The sequence below is a fragment of the Poecile atricapillus genome, chromosome 14 (assembly GCF_030490865.1).
Source record: "Poecile atricapillus isolate bPoeAtr1 chromosome 14, bPoeAtr1.hap1, whole genome shotgun sequence".
Lineage (NCBI taxonomy): Eukaryota > Metazoa > Chordata > Aves > Passeriformes > Paridae > Poecile > Poecile atricapillus.
The window spans coordinates 9,037,866-9,052,252 of record NC_081262.1 but is presented as its reverse complement, the minus strand read 5'-3'; the positions used below and the strand labels follow the sequence as shown (position 1 = coordinate 9,052,252).

General features: G+C 37.1%; 1 protein-coding gene across 3 annotated transcripts in view; it reads left to right on the top strand.

Annotated features, from left to right (window-relative positions):
* SMG1 (SMG1 nonsense mediated mRNA decay associated PI3K related kinase) overlaps window positions 1-14,387 on the top strand; it is a 58,117-nt gene that overhangs the window by 10,147 nt on the left and 33,583 nt on the right. For all 3 annotated transcript variants that reach the window (XM_058849443.1, XM_058849442.1, XM_058849441.1), the window contains 12 exons: window positions 1,672-1,827; window positions 4,394-4,530; window positions 6,721-6,779; window positions 7,490-7,703; window positions 8,470-8,595; window positions 8,689-8,761; window positions 9,487-9,584; window positions 11,079-11,252; window positions 12,234-12,458; window positions 12,567-12,668; window positions 13,091-13,360; window positions 13,913-14,043. In XM_058849443.1, the coding sequence (XP_058705426.1) occupies window positions 1,672-1,827; window positions 4,394-4,530; window positions 6,721-6,779; window positions 7,490-7,703; window positions 8,470-8,595; window positions 8,689-8,761; window positions 9,487-9,584; window positions 11,079-11,252; window positions 12,234-12,458; window positions 12,567-12,668; window positions 13,091-13,360; window positions 13,913-14,043 (1,765 nt within the window). The remainder of the gene's footprint in view (window positions 1-1,671; window positions 1,828-4,393; window positions 4,531-6,720; window positions 6,780-7,489; window positions 7,704-8,469; window positions 8,596-8,688; window positions 8,762-9,486; window positions 9,585-11,078; window positions 11,253-12,233; window positions 12,459-12,566; window positions 12,669-13,090; window positions 13,361-13,912; window positions 14,044-14,387) is intronic.

The window sequence follows — 14,387 nt, the reverse complement described above, 5'->3', positions numbered from 1 at the left end:
AGCGCTTCGTGCTGTTTTGTTCAGGTGTGACTTGAAAAGAGGTGATTAGGATATTCTAACTATAAAACCAAGTTCCAGGTATCTCTAGTTCATTTTCGTTACTGAAGAAGTTTGTAGGCTTATGGATGCAGAATAGTTTTTGTTTACTAAGATTTTTCAATTAGTCTGTTGGAGTCTGCCAGCATGGAATTTTCATTTGAGAATTTCTGTTCTGGCTTCCACACACCCCCTACCCACCTCTCCCCAGTTTCTGGTGTTGATAATAAAAATTAGTTACAAATTGATAACTTCTGGAATTTTTTCAGGTTTGAAAACCTCCAAGGATGTGACTCTTATGTTCAGACTCAAATGCATTAATTCCTGTTAGAAGTTATTTCCTTCATAGGACAGTGTAGATTTGTTCTGGCAAAATAATGTGAAGGTGACATGCTTGCTAGTTTATGTTTAAAAACTGAGCTGTAAAAAATAATGTTGTAAATCTAAATAGACACAAACTATCTTTACTGTAATTGTAGGTAACTAATTACAAGTGAGACTTTGTACAGGGTTTTCTGTAATGGTAGGGTAGCCCCATCTGTATAGGAATGCACAGAAATGTATGCTGGTGATTAGTATCTGCTTTTTATCGAAAGATTTGCCTTAAAGAAACATTCTTTACATCTCCTAAGGTCCAGGCTCACCTCAATGTTTGAACTTACTTTTATTAATCCTTTAGTCTCAATAGGCAGCCTCATATGGGGATCTACCTCTCCTTTTCCCCAGACAGTCTTTTATACATTGAGGCAGGTAGACTTGTGGAAATACATTTTCTGAAAGAAATCTTCTGTGTTTTTTGTTCTGGGTTCAGTTTTATTAGTTGATTCTTCCCTGTCTTGGACAGGGAAGGCACTTGAGAGATCCTCCTTGGAAGTGAGCTCTAATACATTGAATGACAGATTGAGCAGGCTCAGGGGAGAATTTTCACTTCTCTACAGTACTGAGGGGAAGAACCTGCCTCTCCAAGTGGTGTGGCGGGCTGGAAAAGTTCCAGTCTCAGCACTTGACTGTGTTTATTCTTGTGGATCTAGGAGTAAGATCAATTGAATTACTCAAAATGATGCTTTTATTTTCATTGTTACTAAAGATGTATCTTAAGTGGGAGAATGTAGGATTGAGATTAAGGATGATACCAGTATTAGTGAAAATGTTGACCTTTTTATGTTTAAGGAGAGTTGTTCAATCTGTGCAAACAGATAATATTTGTCATTTCAAAAACTTTATTTTCTTGGCCATTTTACTTAGCCTGTGTGGTGGATTCATAGCAAAAACAGAATGGATATTTCATTTGCATAAAGGAGGAGGTAAGTAAAAGTATTTAGTCATGTGTACTAGCAGTTTGACCTTGTATTTTACGAAGCCTTTCATGTCAAAGTAATAATAAGAAAACATTAAATGCAACAAAATTGATGTTAAACTTCATGTCAATAGTGTTTTTTTCCATGTACTTCAAAAAAGGACAGATGAGGTTCTAAATCTGTGACCTGGAAACTTAAAGGATATAACAAAACATTGATGCATGTGGAAGTGAAAAAGGAAGCTAATTTGCTTATGAATTGAATAACTCACAACTCACCACCTTGCTGAATATGTGGCCTGAGAGCCTCTTTTAATGTCACATTGGTCTGTCCACAGGTGGCTACAGTGTCAATGGAGGATCTGGGGAAAATACTTATGGTCGGAAGTCGTTGGGGCAAGAGCTGAGAGTTAACAATGTGACCAATCCTGATTTTACCAGTGTTCCGCATGGGAATCGTGCTTTAGCCACAAAAGACATGAGGAAATCACAGGGTAAGGACATCGCTGATTTTTGGGAAGAGGATATCTCATCTGGCAACATTTCTTGTGTTCAGAATATGAAGAGAAGTTCACTATGGTTAGGCAGTCTGTATGGACTTTTTTTTTTTTTTTGTGATATGTGATTAGATGGTGTTGATGAAAACTTGTTTTATCATCTTGTTTTACTGTTCCTTGTGCTGATACTTCCTCCATAGGTTTGGCAGATGTCTCAGCTACCTGGCTTAGGCTGTCAATCTTTCTGTTTCCTTTAGATGGCTTTTGAACCCTTACTTAGGTTAGCCAGATTTGGCAAAGACATCTCTAAGAAGGAGAACTTATTTTGGATTTATTGCAAATTGATGCCTGAATAAAAAGTTGGTAATCAAAGAGCCCCAGTGTGGGAAGAGCAGCAGTGGTTGGGAACAACTCAGCTGTTCCCTGTTCTCCCTGGGCTGCAGGACAAGCAGTGATCACCTCCTGCCAGCTCAGTCACCCTGTGTGTCCTCCCGAGCCTGCCACTGCTTGTGCTTCCTCTTGCTCAGCTGGGGAATAGAGGCCAGGGAGGAGCTGGAAGCATCCTAAGAATGTGGGCAAGGTCTTGGGAGATGCAGCAAGAACAAATTTGGAGTTTCAAGAGGGTGCAGGAATGCTGGGCTTGTGTTTTTGAGGAAGAAGGCTTCACTCTTCTCACTATTTGAGGTTTGAGTCACAGTTTAAAAAAAAAGAAAAGAAGTTATTCCAAGCATTTTTGAATGAAAATAGAAACGTTATGACTAAGCACTGTCACTTATTGCATCACTTAGTATAAGTAGTAGTTGAGCCACTGGTGAAAACTGTCTGCTTTATGCCAGGCACATTACAAACATGAGGACAGACTGTTTCTTCTCAAGGATTAATATTTCAGGGGAGTAAAAAGAATGTTCAGTGTGCTTTGCAGGTGGAAGAACTGAGGTGTAAGTGGTGATATGACTGTTTCAAAAATGGGATTTTAGGAGTGGGTTAAACTCAGACTTTATAATCACATTCTGGTGTCTTAATATAAAATTATGTAGTCCTTTTTGTGTCTTTCTATGTAGAGGAAATAGATAACTCTTCCAGTAAAAAAACTTTCTCCCAGTACTAAATAATAGTTAATTCAGACTGTTCTCCTGGGTATGTGACCATCTTTTTAATCCTTAAAAGGTTAGGATATATAATTTTGGATGATTGAAGTTGCTCCCTATGACTTGTATGTTTTCTCTCCTTGAGATATCACATTTCAAGAGAGTCTCCTTTTGAACTTGGATGTCTTGATTGTTGTAGGTTTTAGCAAGTCATTTTGGTTTTTCATGTATCTTCTTTAAAATACACTGGGATAACGTTACAACAAGATTTTGGGTTTTAAATTCTTTGATGTGTTCTTGTTAGTATATTCATTAAACAGTTTTAAAAATAGTCTTCTGTGAGTTAGCATGTGGCTGAGAACTTGGTGAATTTTCACTAAGTGGATGTCACAGGTATTTGTTAACTAGTGCTTTGATTAGTGTAGCTTCAGTCATGTTGCTGGTTAGTGTTTTTTGGTTTTGTTTTTTTCTTAAAGTTATAATTGTGACTTGACAATTAGCTGACACTTGGGGAGTAATGCCAATGTAGATTAGCTATTAACTGAATAAAGACAAAGCTGCTTTAGTCACATCAGATGACTGATGTCTAGCAGAGTAGAGCAAAAAGCTGTCTGTACCTGTCTTGGATTTTCTCACTGAAGTAATGTTGACTAAGAAAGCCTCATCATGTTCCATGAATCCTCTTGATTTGAACCACCATGAAACATTTAAAATTAAATTTATTGAAAGAAATTCTGCTAAGTTTTTGCAAACGAGGGAAATTAATTATTTGTATGAATTCATAGGTGATTGGTCCCTAAAGCAGGTAAACTGCATTGTGATTTTGTCTGATATGGAGTGCTATTGGCCAGGTTTAATGAGGTGTTTTCTTGGGAAGGTGTTCATTCTCCCCCATTATGATCTGCTAAGTGAACAGCCAGGTCCCTCTTCACACTTGAGGGCTTTTTGTTCCTCAATAAAAAGAGCAGATCTATTTTCATTTTCAAAGCAGAACCCTGCTACCTATCAGAGAGAAAATACTGTTTCTTTGTAGTTGCTTGAACTTGAGTCTGCTTCTTTGCTTCAGGAAGCAGCTTGTTTTTTCCACGAGGTTTTCTTGAAATATAATTTTTTGAATTATTTTTGTTTATTCAGTCAGAAGTCTGATTTAATTTTACCTCACACTTTTTTAGTTCTCTTTATGTAGAAGGGAGCTAAGTCCAGGTTTTTGTGTAAAGTAGGACAGTTCTGCTTAGTTTTGAATGAATTCAACACAGCTATTGGGCTGTCCACATGAAGAAATTAAATATTTTGGTAGCTCAATTAGATTTTACATTTAGCTTCATTTTTATGAAAATCTAAAACCTATCAGGATTTATTTTTAATTGTTTTCTCAAATTACTATTATGAGTTACTGATTCCACTCATACACATATTGGACAATACAGTACTGTTGATTAGTGCTGTAGGAAAAAAGAAATAATTGCTTTTTTCAGAGCGACCGTTGTCTTATTCTGACGAGTCTCGACTGTCAAATCTTCTTCGGAGGATTACTCGGGAAGACGACAGAGACCGAAGACTGGCTACTGTAAAGCAACTGAAAGAATTCATTCAGCAACCAGAAAACAAACTGGTCAGTAGAGCATTGGGTATTTCTTCTCTTATAAAACTGGTTTTTTCAAATCTGAGTATTGGGATATGTCTGCAAGGATTATCTTGTGTACAAAAGATTTCTTTCCACAAGAAAGAAGAGTGTATTCCTGGTTTGTCTGTCTTGTTTCCATAATTCAGGAAATGTTTTACTAGGATGTGTTGCCTTAAGCTGAACTGAATGCTTGAACTGCAGGAATTAACATGGCATGTGTGTGGCTTTCTTTGATTGCTCTTAGTAATAGCTTCTGGATCCCTCAGAAAAGAAGCAGGGGGAAAGGGAAGTAAAGTGTTGTCTTGTTCAAAAACTGTTTCTATATTTTTAATTAAAAATACACGGGTGTTTAGTCTTGTGAACAGCTCATCTTAGAGCCACTCAGCTTTCTAACTAAACAGCTCTGTTTGTGGATTCCCCTTCCATGGGAAGGGAGCTAAGTAAATCTTTGTTTTCATTACATCTTTAAGGTTTTTGGTGGGTTGCTGAAGTCTCTAATGTCAAGTGTTTTTTAGGGATATGAGGGAAGGGAAGTATCCCACTGTGGGTATAAATTTTTAATATTATGTATTTCAAAATGAAATATTAAAGAGCATATTGTCTGACACATCTCCCCTGCTGTTTTGGAAAGCTTAGGAGTTCTCCAAGTACTGAAAAAGCAGGAAGTGATGGTTTAATATCCTGCCACTCATTTGCAAGCCATACTCTGATACTTTAGCTGTGGGATCTATGTCCTTATTTATAAGAAATTGGTTCATTTTCTCATTTTATGCTAATTGACCAGTGATAACTGTGCTCTTTTCCAAAGGACATGAGACTTGAATATGGCGAGTGTTCTAGTCTGTGCACCTAGGTGTAAGCAGCCCCTATGCAAGTCTAGATAACACTTCATCTTTCCTCTTGTTGTTACAAGGGTTTAAGAAGAAATGCTTTGTACAATTATTCTGTGGTTATTTTTTTAGTTACTTCCATTATTCTCCTTAAGGTTTTCCCCATTTTATAATTTTATTTTGTTACTGCATTTTATTTAGGTTTATTGGTATCTCAGAATATACTGAAATTGCCATTCTAATGTCTAACTCAGTGATGACAAACTTTGTTAGTGGCCAGGATATTAAAAGGCTGTCACTGAGAAACTTTTGGTTAAGCTTCTCTGAGCTCACTAATGAGAATAAGTGTCAAGTGATATCAAGGCCAAAGCTTCATAATGGACAGAGTTTAACCTACCAGTAGTTCCTGCAGGTCTTTACACTACTTAGTGTAGTTTAACTGAGTTCCTTTTATCTTCAGGGTTGAAATATTAGTTCAAAGTAAAGTAGTAGAAGTCAGTCACTTATTTAATGGAGTCCTGCTTTAGCTTCTAAGTCATATAGATGCCTTTTCCTTTTTAGCCTGTCTTGTGGGTGCCAGAAACACTTTCAAAATGCCCTTGTGAGTTCTGAGGGGTCAAGCATGTGGATCTCTGTCCCTCCACTCTCAAAAGCGTAATGTTGCTCAAAACTTTAAACAAAAATTGGGTACCATCCACTGTGTTAAAGAGGAATATCTTTCTGAAGAAAAGAGAATAAACCTTTTTATTAACTTGTCAAGAAAACTTCCTGTTAATATGTTATGCAGCTGCAGCTAATGTGTGATTTTTCAACGTGCATATTAGGATAGCAAGTCTTTCTGGTTATGTTTACTGAGAAGTGCTGTTTCATCAATAATGCTTCATCCCCAAAATTGTATTCCATTTCACTGAAATTAAGGATTGCCTAAGTATAAACTTCAATACTTGAGATTATATTATGTTTTCCATTAAATTTTCCAGTGATACAATTGATTTGTTAGTATTAGAGATTCGGTCTTCAGTAGATGCTACTCACGAGCTGTGTGATGAGTCTTCCATGGTGATGTAATGTTATCAGCAAGAACTAAACTTGGAACAGACCTTGATAGCAGGCTGCCAGTATTTTCATGGCTACTGTAAATAAATATCAAATATAACATCTAGGATAACATTGCAGTGTTGCTTAATATAGTTCATGCTAGTCTGCAGTGGCCATGGCAAGCACAATGGCATTCTCTTGGCAAGGAGAACTGGCAATGTTGTCTTTAATGAGAGTGTAAACAGGACCTGTAGTGAAGGCAGTATTGGGCAATTACTTGCTTATGCCTTTTATGTATCTTCTATTGCAGGTACTTGTTAAACAACTGGATAATATCCTGACTGCCATTCATGATGTGCTCAATGAAAGGTAATCTGGAAAAATACTCTGAAGGGGAAAATAATGACAGCATTATGTTTGAAATACAGAGGGGAAAGGTTGAGAGAAATGAATTTGTCAGTTTTGCATGGGTGTCCCATTGCAGGAGCAGAATGAAATCAGGGGAGGGTGAAGACTCTTAGGCATATCAACAATCCTGTTGGGCTGTCTAGAGTACACCAAGGAGTACAGCTCCCTTGGACAGAATGTGAAGGCATAAGTGTGGCTTTGATGCTGTAGCTGGTGTGGTGTCTCAGGTGTGTTCAATCAGCTGGTGGAGCTGTGTGCTGCACTGAGGGTGTAGCTTCCAAAATGAAATAAATTTTTCCACAAGCTGTCTCATTTACATCCAATTAAGAGTGTATGAAGAGGAGCTGAGGTTTGTGTGGGATTTTAGGTGCTTAGGTCAGTGTTGTTTCCCAGAGTCAGCTACATATTAAGAATTATTTCCATTGGCTAGTGTATTGCAAGTAGAAGAGCACATTTTCATACATTTATTCAAGTTGACTTACTCCATATAAATAATACTTCTTAGAATTTTACTTTAGCTTTGCCACAGCTGCCAATAAGTAGGAGAGAAGCAGCTTAATTTCTGCATATATTTTATTCTGCTCTAGAAAATGCTTTATTTTGTTCATGCTTCTGTTCTGCTGTCATGGCTGGAGATCCCAAGTTTCTTTTTTTTCTTTCCAAAAATACAGTAGCAAATTGCTTCAGGAATTGAGACAGGAAGGAGCTTGCTGTCTTGGCCTTCTTTGTGCTTCTCTGAGCTACGAGGCTGAGAAGATCTTTAAATGGATTTTTAGCAAATTCAGTTCGTCTACAAAAGATGAAGTTAAACTTCTTTATTTGTGTGCAACCTACAAAGCACTAGAGACTGTAGGAGAAAAGAAAGCGTTTTCATCTTTAATGCAGGTAAGACTACAAGTTAAAACGTGATTATTAATGATTTTCTCAGTGCAATGCTTGAATGAACTTTTTAAACTGGAATGAACAGTAAGTAATGCTACATTGACATAATAAGTAAATATCATTATGACTGGGAGGAAACTTTCTGGCTGAATGGGATTCTTTGATTCTGGTTACATTAGGAAAGAATGACAAGTCTTTGGAGGATGATATATATTTTGATGCTACTTAGTAGTATTTATGGCAGATCCAAGAAGAAGAATCTTGATGAGACCAAAAAGAGAACTGAAGTGGAATGGTACACAAAACCCAGTATTTTAATTGTTTTGTGCTGCCTCCTATTTACAGTTTGTCACTGGAATTGTGGATAGATCTGAGAAAGGAGTAGGATGTGTGCAGACAAGATGAAGTCTCCTTGTTCAAATTCTAGGGTTTATTATTTTGGGTGTAGAACAGCTATGGCCAGGTCTGTGCTCCAATTTAATAGTTATTTTACAGAGCCAAAAAGCTTCATAGGAGAAATGGGACTTAAAACAACTCACAGCTTTTCTGTGGCTGAAGAGCTAAAGTAAAGTGTTCCCTGGCTCTGCCAATATCAAGCAAATGCGCCCTTGAAGTGATAATTTTCATTCAGTGTATGTGATGCTTTTTACATTTTGTTCCTGCAGAAGAAGTAGAGTTCTGTTGATTGAATCAAAGTAGTTTGTTACAGTGTGTTCTCTCTCACGTTTTAATGGAGTGAAATGTCTGGTGGCTTTGCTTTACTTTTCAGCTTGTAATGACCAGCCTGCAGTCCATCCTAGAAAATGTTGATACACCAGAATTACTGTGCAAGTGTGTCAAGTGCATCCTTTTGGTGTCTCGATGCTACCCACACATTTTCAGCACCAATTTTAGGGTAAGCTTTCTTTATATTTTCTATTTTCTTTCTACAGTAGAAATGTTGGTGCACAAACTGAGTAATGACTCTGTTTTCACAATTGCTTTCCAGGACACAGTGGACATACTGGTTGGGTGGCACATAGATCACACTCAGAAACCTTCTTTGACACAACAGGTCTCTGGTAAGTTTGGCCAGAGGAGTTCATGAAGAGTCTCAGAGCCTGCTCTGGCTTGCAGATGTCAGGGGTTTACTTACACCAGTCTGGTTCTACTGACATGGAAGTTGACATAAAACCAAATTGAATTTCTGGCTACATAGCAAGATACTTTGTTCCTAACTTTTTTAGCAAGTTTCTATTTGCCATTTTATGCTAAGTCTGGAAAAATGGGGTGCTTTACTCAGGGTACGTTTAAACACCAATTGTTTTCTGCAATATTATAACCATCTTTAATGAATGTATAGATCTTAGGATATCCTGTGTGAAAGTGTCCTGGGGTGACTAGTGTCCTAGTTTAGGACAGAAAGGATACATTTTTTCCTAAGTACTTTTAGAAAATCTTTGTGGTAAAGATACTGTATTGGCATTTGAAAAATGGGGAAGTTTTTCCAATAGCTTTATCAGTTTACTTGGGAGTTATTCACAGCAAGTTTATTATGTTTCTTGTGTCATAGTCCTAGATTCTATCCTTGCTGTTTAACTGCTGTGGGGCAGAACTGAACCTTAAAATGATTTTTGCAAAAGGACAGAAGAGGGAGATACCATTTACATTTAGTTTAAAAACATCTAGTGTTAGTATTTTCATGTAGATGACCTCTTAGCTCAGCAACTTTTCCCTCAGCAATATGCAACTAAAATTTAATGATTATATGTCACCCTATATTAATTGGCTTGGTATTTTTATACAGGATGGCTGCAGAGCTTGGAGCCCTTTTGGGTGGCTGATCTAACTTTTTCTACCACACTCTTGGGTCAGTTTTTGGAAGATATGGAAGCTTATGCTGAGGTAAACAAGACTTTATGGTGTATACCAAAGTTAACTGTTACGGTTTTCTTAATAAATCCACTGCTATGATTTTTATCTCAGATTTTTATATTATTACTTCTGTAGAAAATTAAATTACATGGGTTTCCTGGTGAAAATAGGACCAAATTATGGACTATACTTCAGTCATGTGCAATGACCAACTACACAAATACTCATGAACTATTTAATTAGTATCACAACCAGGCCTTTAGCCATTGTCGATCTAGAATATCGTGTTGGAATTAAACTACAATTAACCAAACAGGAATGCTTTTGTTTTTGAAGAGCTGATGTGAAGACAATTCATGGTCTTTCCTTGGTGTTTTCTTTAATTGTCCAACCTCAGTGTTTCAGAACTAGTAATTGTTGGGGGAAGAGAGGAAATCTTAATGCTTCAAAAGATTAATGACAAATCTGTCTTTTTAAAATAAAGCAGCAGATTATATGGTGCAGGAAATCATGCAGCAGGAACTGATGGAAAACTAGATTACATTAATTTAATGTACTTAATTTTGACTTTGTACCCTTTTCTTAGTTAACAGGGCATGAAGTTTATCTGATGCTGTCATTAAAGGAAAAGCTTTGGCATTGGTGGGGGGTGTGCTGTCTTTTAAGGTGTATGTGCTCATATGAAAACATACTTATAGGTAGTTTATACTATATTGTATATGTGAATATGCAGGTCCTGTAGGTAAAATTGTACCTGGAGGACAATTAGTTTCACTCAAAGCAGAATCAATAATTTGGTCAGTGTCCTTCTCTGTTACCAGGGCCTTTGCTGGGGCAGCTTTAGGATTCCCAGGGCAGAGCAGTAAATCACTGCTTATCAAGCTGGCTGCTGCTCTGGTCAATGTGTGTATTCTTAGTCACGGAAGAGTTTTAAGATAACGTGTGCTAACATGGAGGAGGTGCTTCCAGCCAGTGTGTTTATCTCACAGTGGGGTAGACCAAGGCTGCAGCTCTACTAATGAGATCAGCACTTCTGGGAATGTTCCCAGGCACTGGTGCCAGCTGGCATGGAGCAGTCTCTTAGTGAACTCTTGGTCTCCAGATCAGCATAGTTTGTGTGTGTGGTGGGAATGGCCAGTCAAACAGCTCTAGTTTGGGGATGAGAATTTTTTGGAAGAGTGGTAGAAGTGTGGAGACAACTGTTGTAACAGTGCAGCAATACAGATGATCATGTTCCAGAGACCAGGAACTTCATAAGCCTCAAGTTTAATTTACCAGATACAGTCTGAGTACTTGTTTTAGTGGTTAAACTCATTGCTACTCTAACTTCTCATTGTCTTTGCATGCCTATATCCCACATTTGTATGTGTGTGTAGTTAAGAGATATTGGATAAATACATCTGTAATTGGATTGCACAGTTTAATGTCTGGAAAAGAGATAAGTGTTTGCAATCTCATATTTTGATATTTTACCCATGTGTAAGTTAATGATGTGTGCTGATCCATAAACCTTGTGTGCTGCAGGATCTCAGCCACGTGGCTTCTGGGGAATCGGTAGATGAGGACATTCCTCCTCCCTCGGTGTCGCTGCCCAAACTGGCTGCACTTCTGCGGGTGTTCAGCACTGTGGTGAGGAGCATTGGGGAGCGCTTCAGCCCCATCAGAGGACCACCAATTACAGAAGCTTATGTAACTGATGTAAGGACTCAATTTGCTTTGGTTTCCTTTGTTGCTCACCTGTTTTGTCACCATATAGCAATGCCATTGAGTGAGTTAATTTAGGTTTTACAAACGTTACATGAATATGTATATTCTCAGCTTTGAGTATGTTCTTTCCAAGAAATACGCTACAATAATTTTATTAAAGTATGGAACATGATAGTGGCATATGGGAGTCATATCAGAAACTAACCTTTTTAGGCATTTCATGTGGCTGGGTTTGCTGGTTATCTTTGAAACCATACTACTGTTTATTCAAATAACTATGTCACTCTAGAAACTTGAATTGTAGTTATGAGTTTGATTTTTATAAAATGTGATGGTTTTTATTCCTGTTGAAATTGTATCTATTATATCTGATAGCAAACTTCTCTAGCTCTATAGTATAGGATGGTGTAAACTCAGAATAAATATTATATAATATGCTAAGTAGCTGCTATAGTTCTGTAATGAGTAAGGAGATAAGATAAAAATACCTGCAGTCAAAGTCTTGTGGTTACTGGATGACCAGCACAACTGGAATTTATGCCCTTGCAGAAATTTGTGAGGGACACAGCTTCTTGGGTAAATAAGTGTATGGATTTCCCAGTTGAAGACAAGACAGTTATGTAACTTCTGCCTTAATCTGCAGAGGATTTTTGTGTTGAAAGCTCAAGAAAACTCATCTGTCTTTTGCAAGGGGAGTTCTGTTGATGTTAGTTGGAATTGAACAGAACTATGAATAACGAATGTAAGTTTTGTAGGTCTCTAACTTAGTTCTCTAACTGAATTGGAAACCAAGCAGTTGAAAGCTTGTTTTTTCTTACACTCCTGAAGTGTAATTCCAGGATGACATTATTCAGAATAGAATTGACCAAGCTGCAGAGTAGGTGATGGGACAGGATGTGAAATGGGTGGAGTACAGTTAAATAGCATTTCTTTTTACTGGAGTTTAACTCAGCTGTGTTTTTAATTTTGCAGGTTCTGTACAGAGTAATGAGATGTGTGACTGCAGCAAACCAAGTTTTCTTCTCTGAAGCTGTGCTTACAGCTGCCAATGAGTGTGTTGGTGTTTTGCTTGGCAGCCTGGATCCCAGTATGACCATACACTGTGACATGGTCATCACCTATGGATTAGATCAAATGGAAAATTGTCAGACCTGTGGCACTGACTATGTCATTTCAGTCCTGAATCTGTTGACACTGGTTTGTACATGTTTTTATTGTTGTGGGGGACTAGAAAAACAGTATTTTGATTAATCTTTAATAATTAGTTAAAAATTCAGGTAAAGTTAATTTTGTTTTTATCCCCAGATTGTTGAACAAATAAATACAAAACTACCATCATCATTTGTAGAGAAATTATTTATACCAGAGTCTAAACTACTTGTTCTTCGTTATCATAAGGAGAAAGAGGTAAGAGTAACTTCTACAGGTGTATTCCAACAGCTTTCATGCACTTCCTAGAATATATTAAGCTGTAAACACAGCTCATCTTAAATGTGTTTTAGTCTAACTGAATATCTGAAACTTCTGAAAAGGCAGATACAGCTACTTCTTGGTTTTAGCATTTAGATTTGATAAGAAATAGGTAAGTTTGCCAGTATTCCAGTTAAAGAAGTCCTTAGTTCATCTGTCTTTGATACTCAGTGTATTAGGGGGATGATCAAGAAAATGATTAATAGATTCTGTAAGTAAGATGTACAGGAAATTGAAGATATGTATGTGTATCAGACTAAGCTGTTCATAGATAAAGAAGAGTGATTTTAAATTGTGTTGCTGATAAGTATATTTTATGATTTGTTCTAATCAGTTATTGCTGTAATTATGTTCTCAAGGTTGTTGCAGCAGCCCTTGCTGTATACCAAGCTGTATTGAGCCTGAAGAACATTCCTGTTCTGGAGACTGCTTACAGGTTGATTCTAGGAGAAATGACCTGTGCTTTAAATAGTCTTCTCCATAGTTTACATCTTCCTGAGGCCTGTTCCGAAATCCAGCATGACTCTTTCAAGAAGCTTATATCCAATGTGGATAACGCCAAGTTTGTTGTTATATTTGACCTCAGTGCTCTAAGTACTATTGGAAATGCTAAAAACTCATTAATTGGGGTGAGTAAAAACTCAACAGATAGTTCATGCAGTAAGTGTAAAAAATACTTGATTAATTAAAATGAATGTATTACATTAGTAGGGCACTTATATATAACTAAAATGATCATATTTGCCTCCAAACTTCCTAAGTTTTAGAAAAACTTCCAGTATTAAAACTTAGGGGAAACAGTGAGTGGATTGTATCTCTGGTTGGTGCATAATGAAAAGCAGTTGCAAGGGAAGAGCGTCTTATCAGGTTTATTAAGGATTTAATGCTAAGATGATAATAGTAATTGCTTTTGAAACTCAAGACAGATAAAAGCAGCTGTAGTGTGCCCTTCAGTAGCATATCAGCCATAGGAAAACACTTCCCAAATCTTTCCCTATAAAAACATAAACTACTTTTAACAGACTTCTAAAAAATGGGAAAGAAAACAGTCAGTATATAATAGAGTTAAATTACCTTCTGTGGGGAAAAAGGAAAAGACATTAATTAATGGTGTGAAAATTACAGTTAAATAAAGATCCTACTTTTTATGTTTTTGTGCTTGTGTTGCAATTGTGTTATAGATGTGGGCCCTTTCACCAACTGTGTTTGCACTGCTGAGTAAAAACCTGATGATTGTTCATGGTGACATAGCAGTTCACTTCCCTGCTGTCCAGTATGCAGTGCTCTACACATTGTACTCACACTGCTCCAGGTATGAGCTTTCATCATTCAGCAGTATTTTAAGAGCACTAAGATGGACTGATCTGAATGGAATATATTGTTGGAGGGATGAAATGAAATAGTTGTTTGTTGTTACAATCAAGCTTTTGCCCAAGCTTCCTTAATTAGTTTTTACGTTCATTAATTGCAGGGAAGCTGTATCTCAGCCAGGAAAGCATATCCTGGCTTAAAGTTGGCCTTTTATTCAAAGGCAGATTAGAAATCTTGTGTTTGAATAGAGAGAACCGAGGGAGAACTCTACTGAAAGTAAATGAAGAAAGATTATTTACTGTTTTACTTACTGAGAGATCTAGGAGAGGTAATGAGATGTAAACA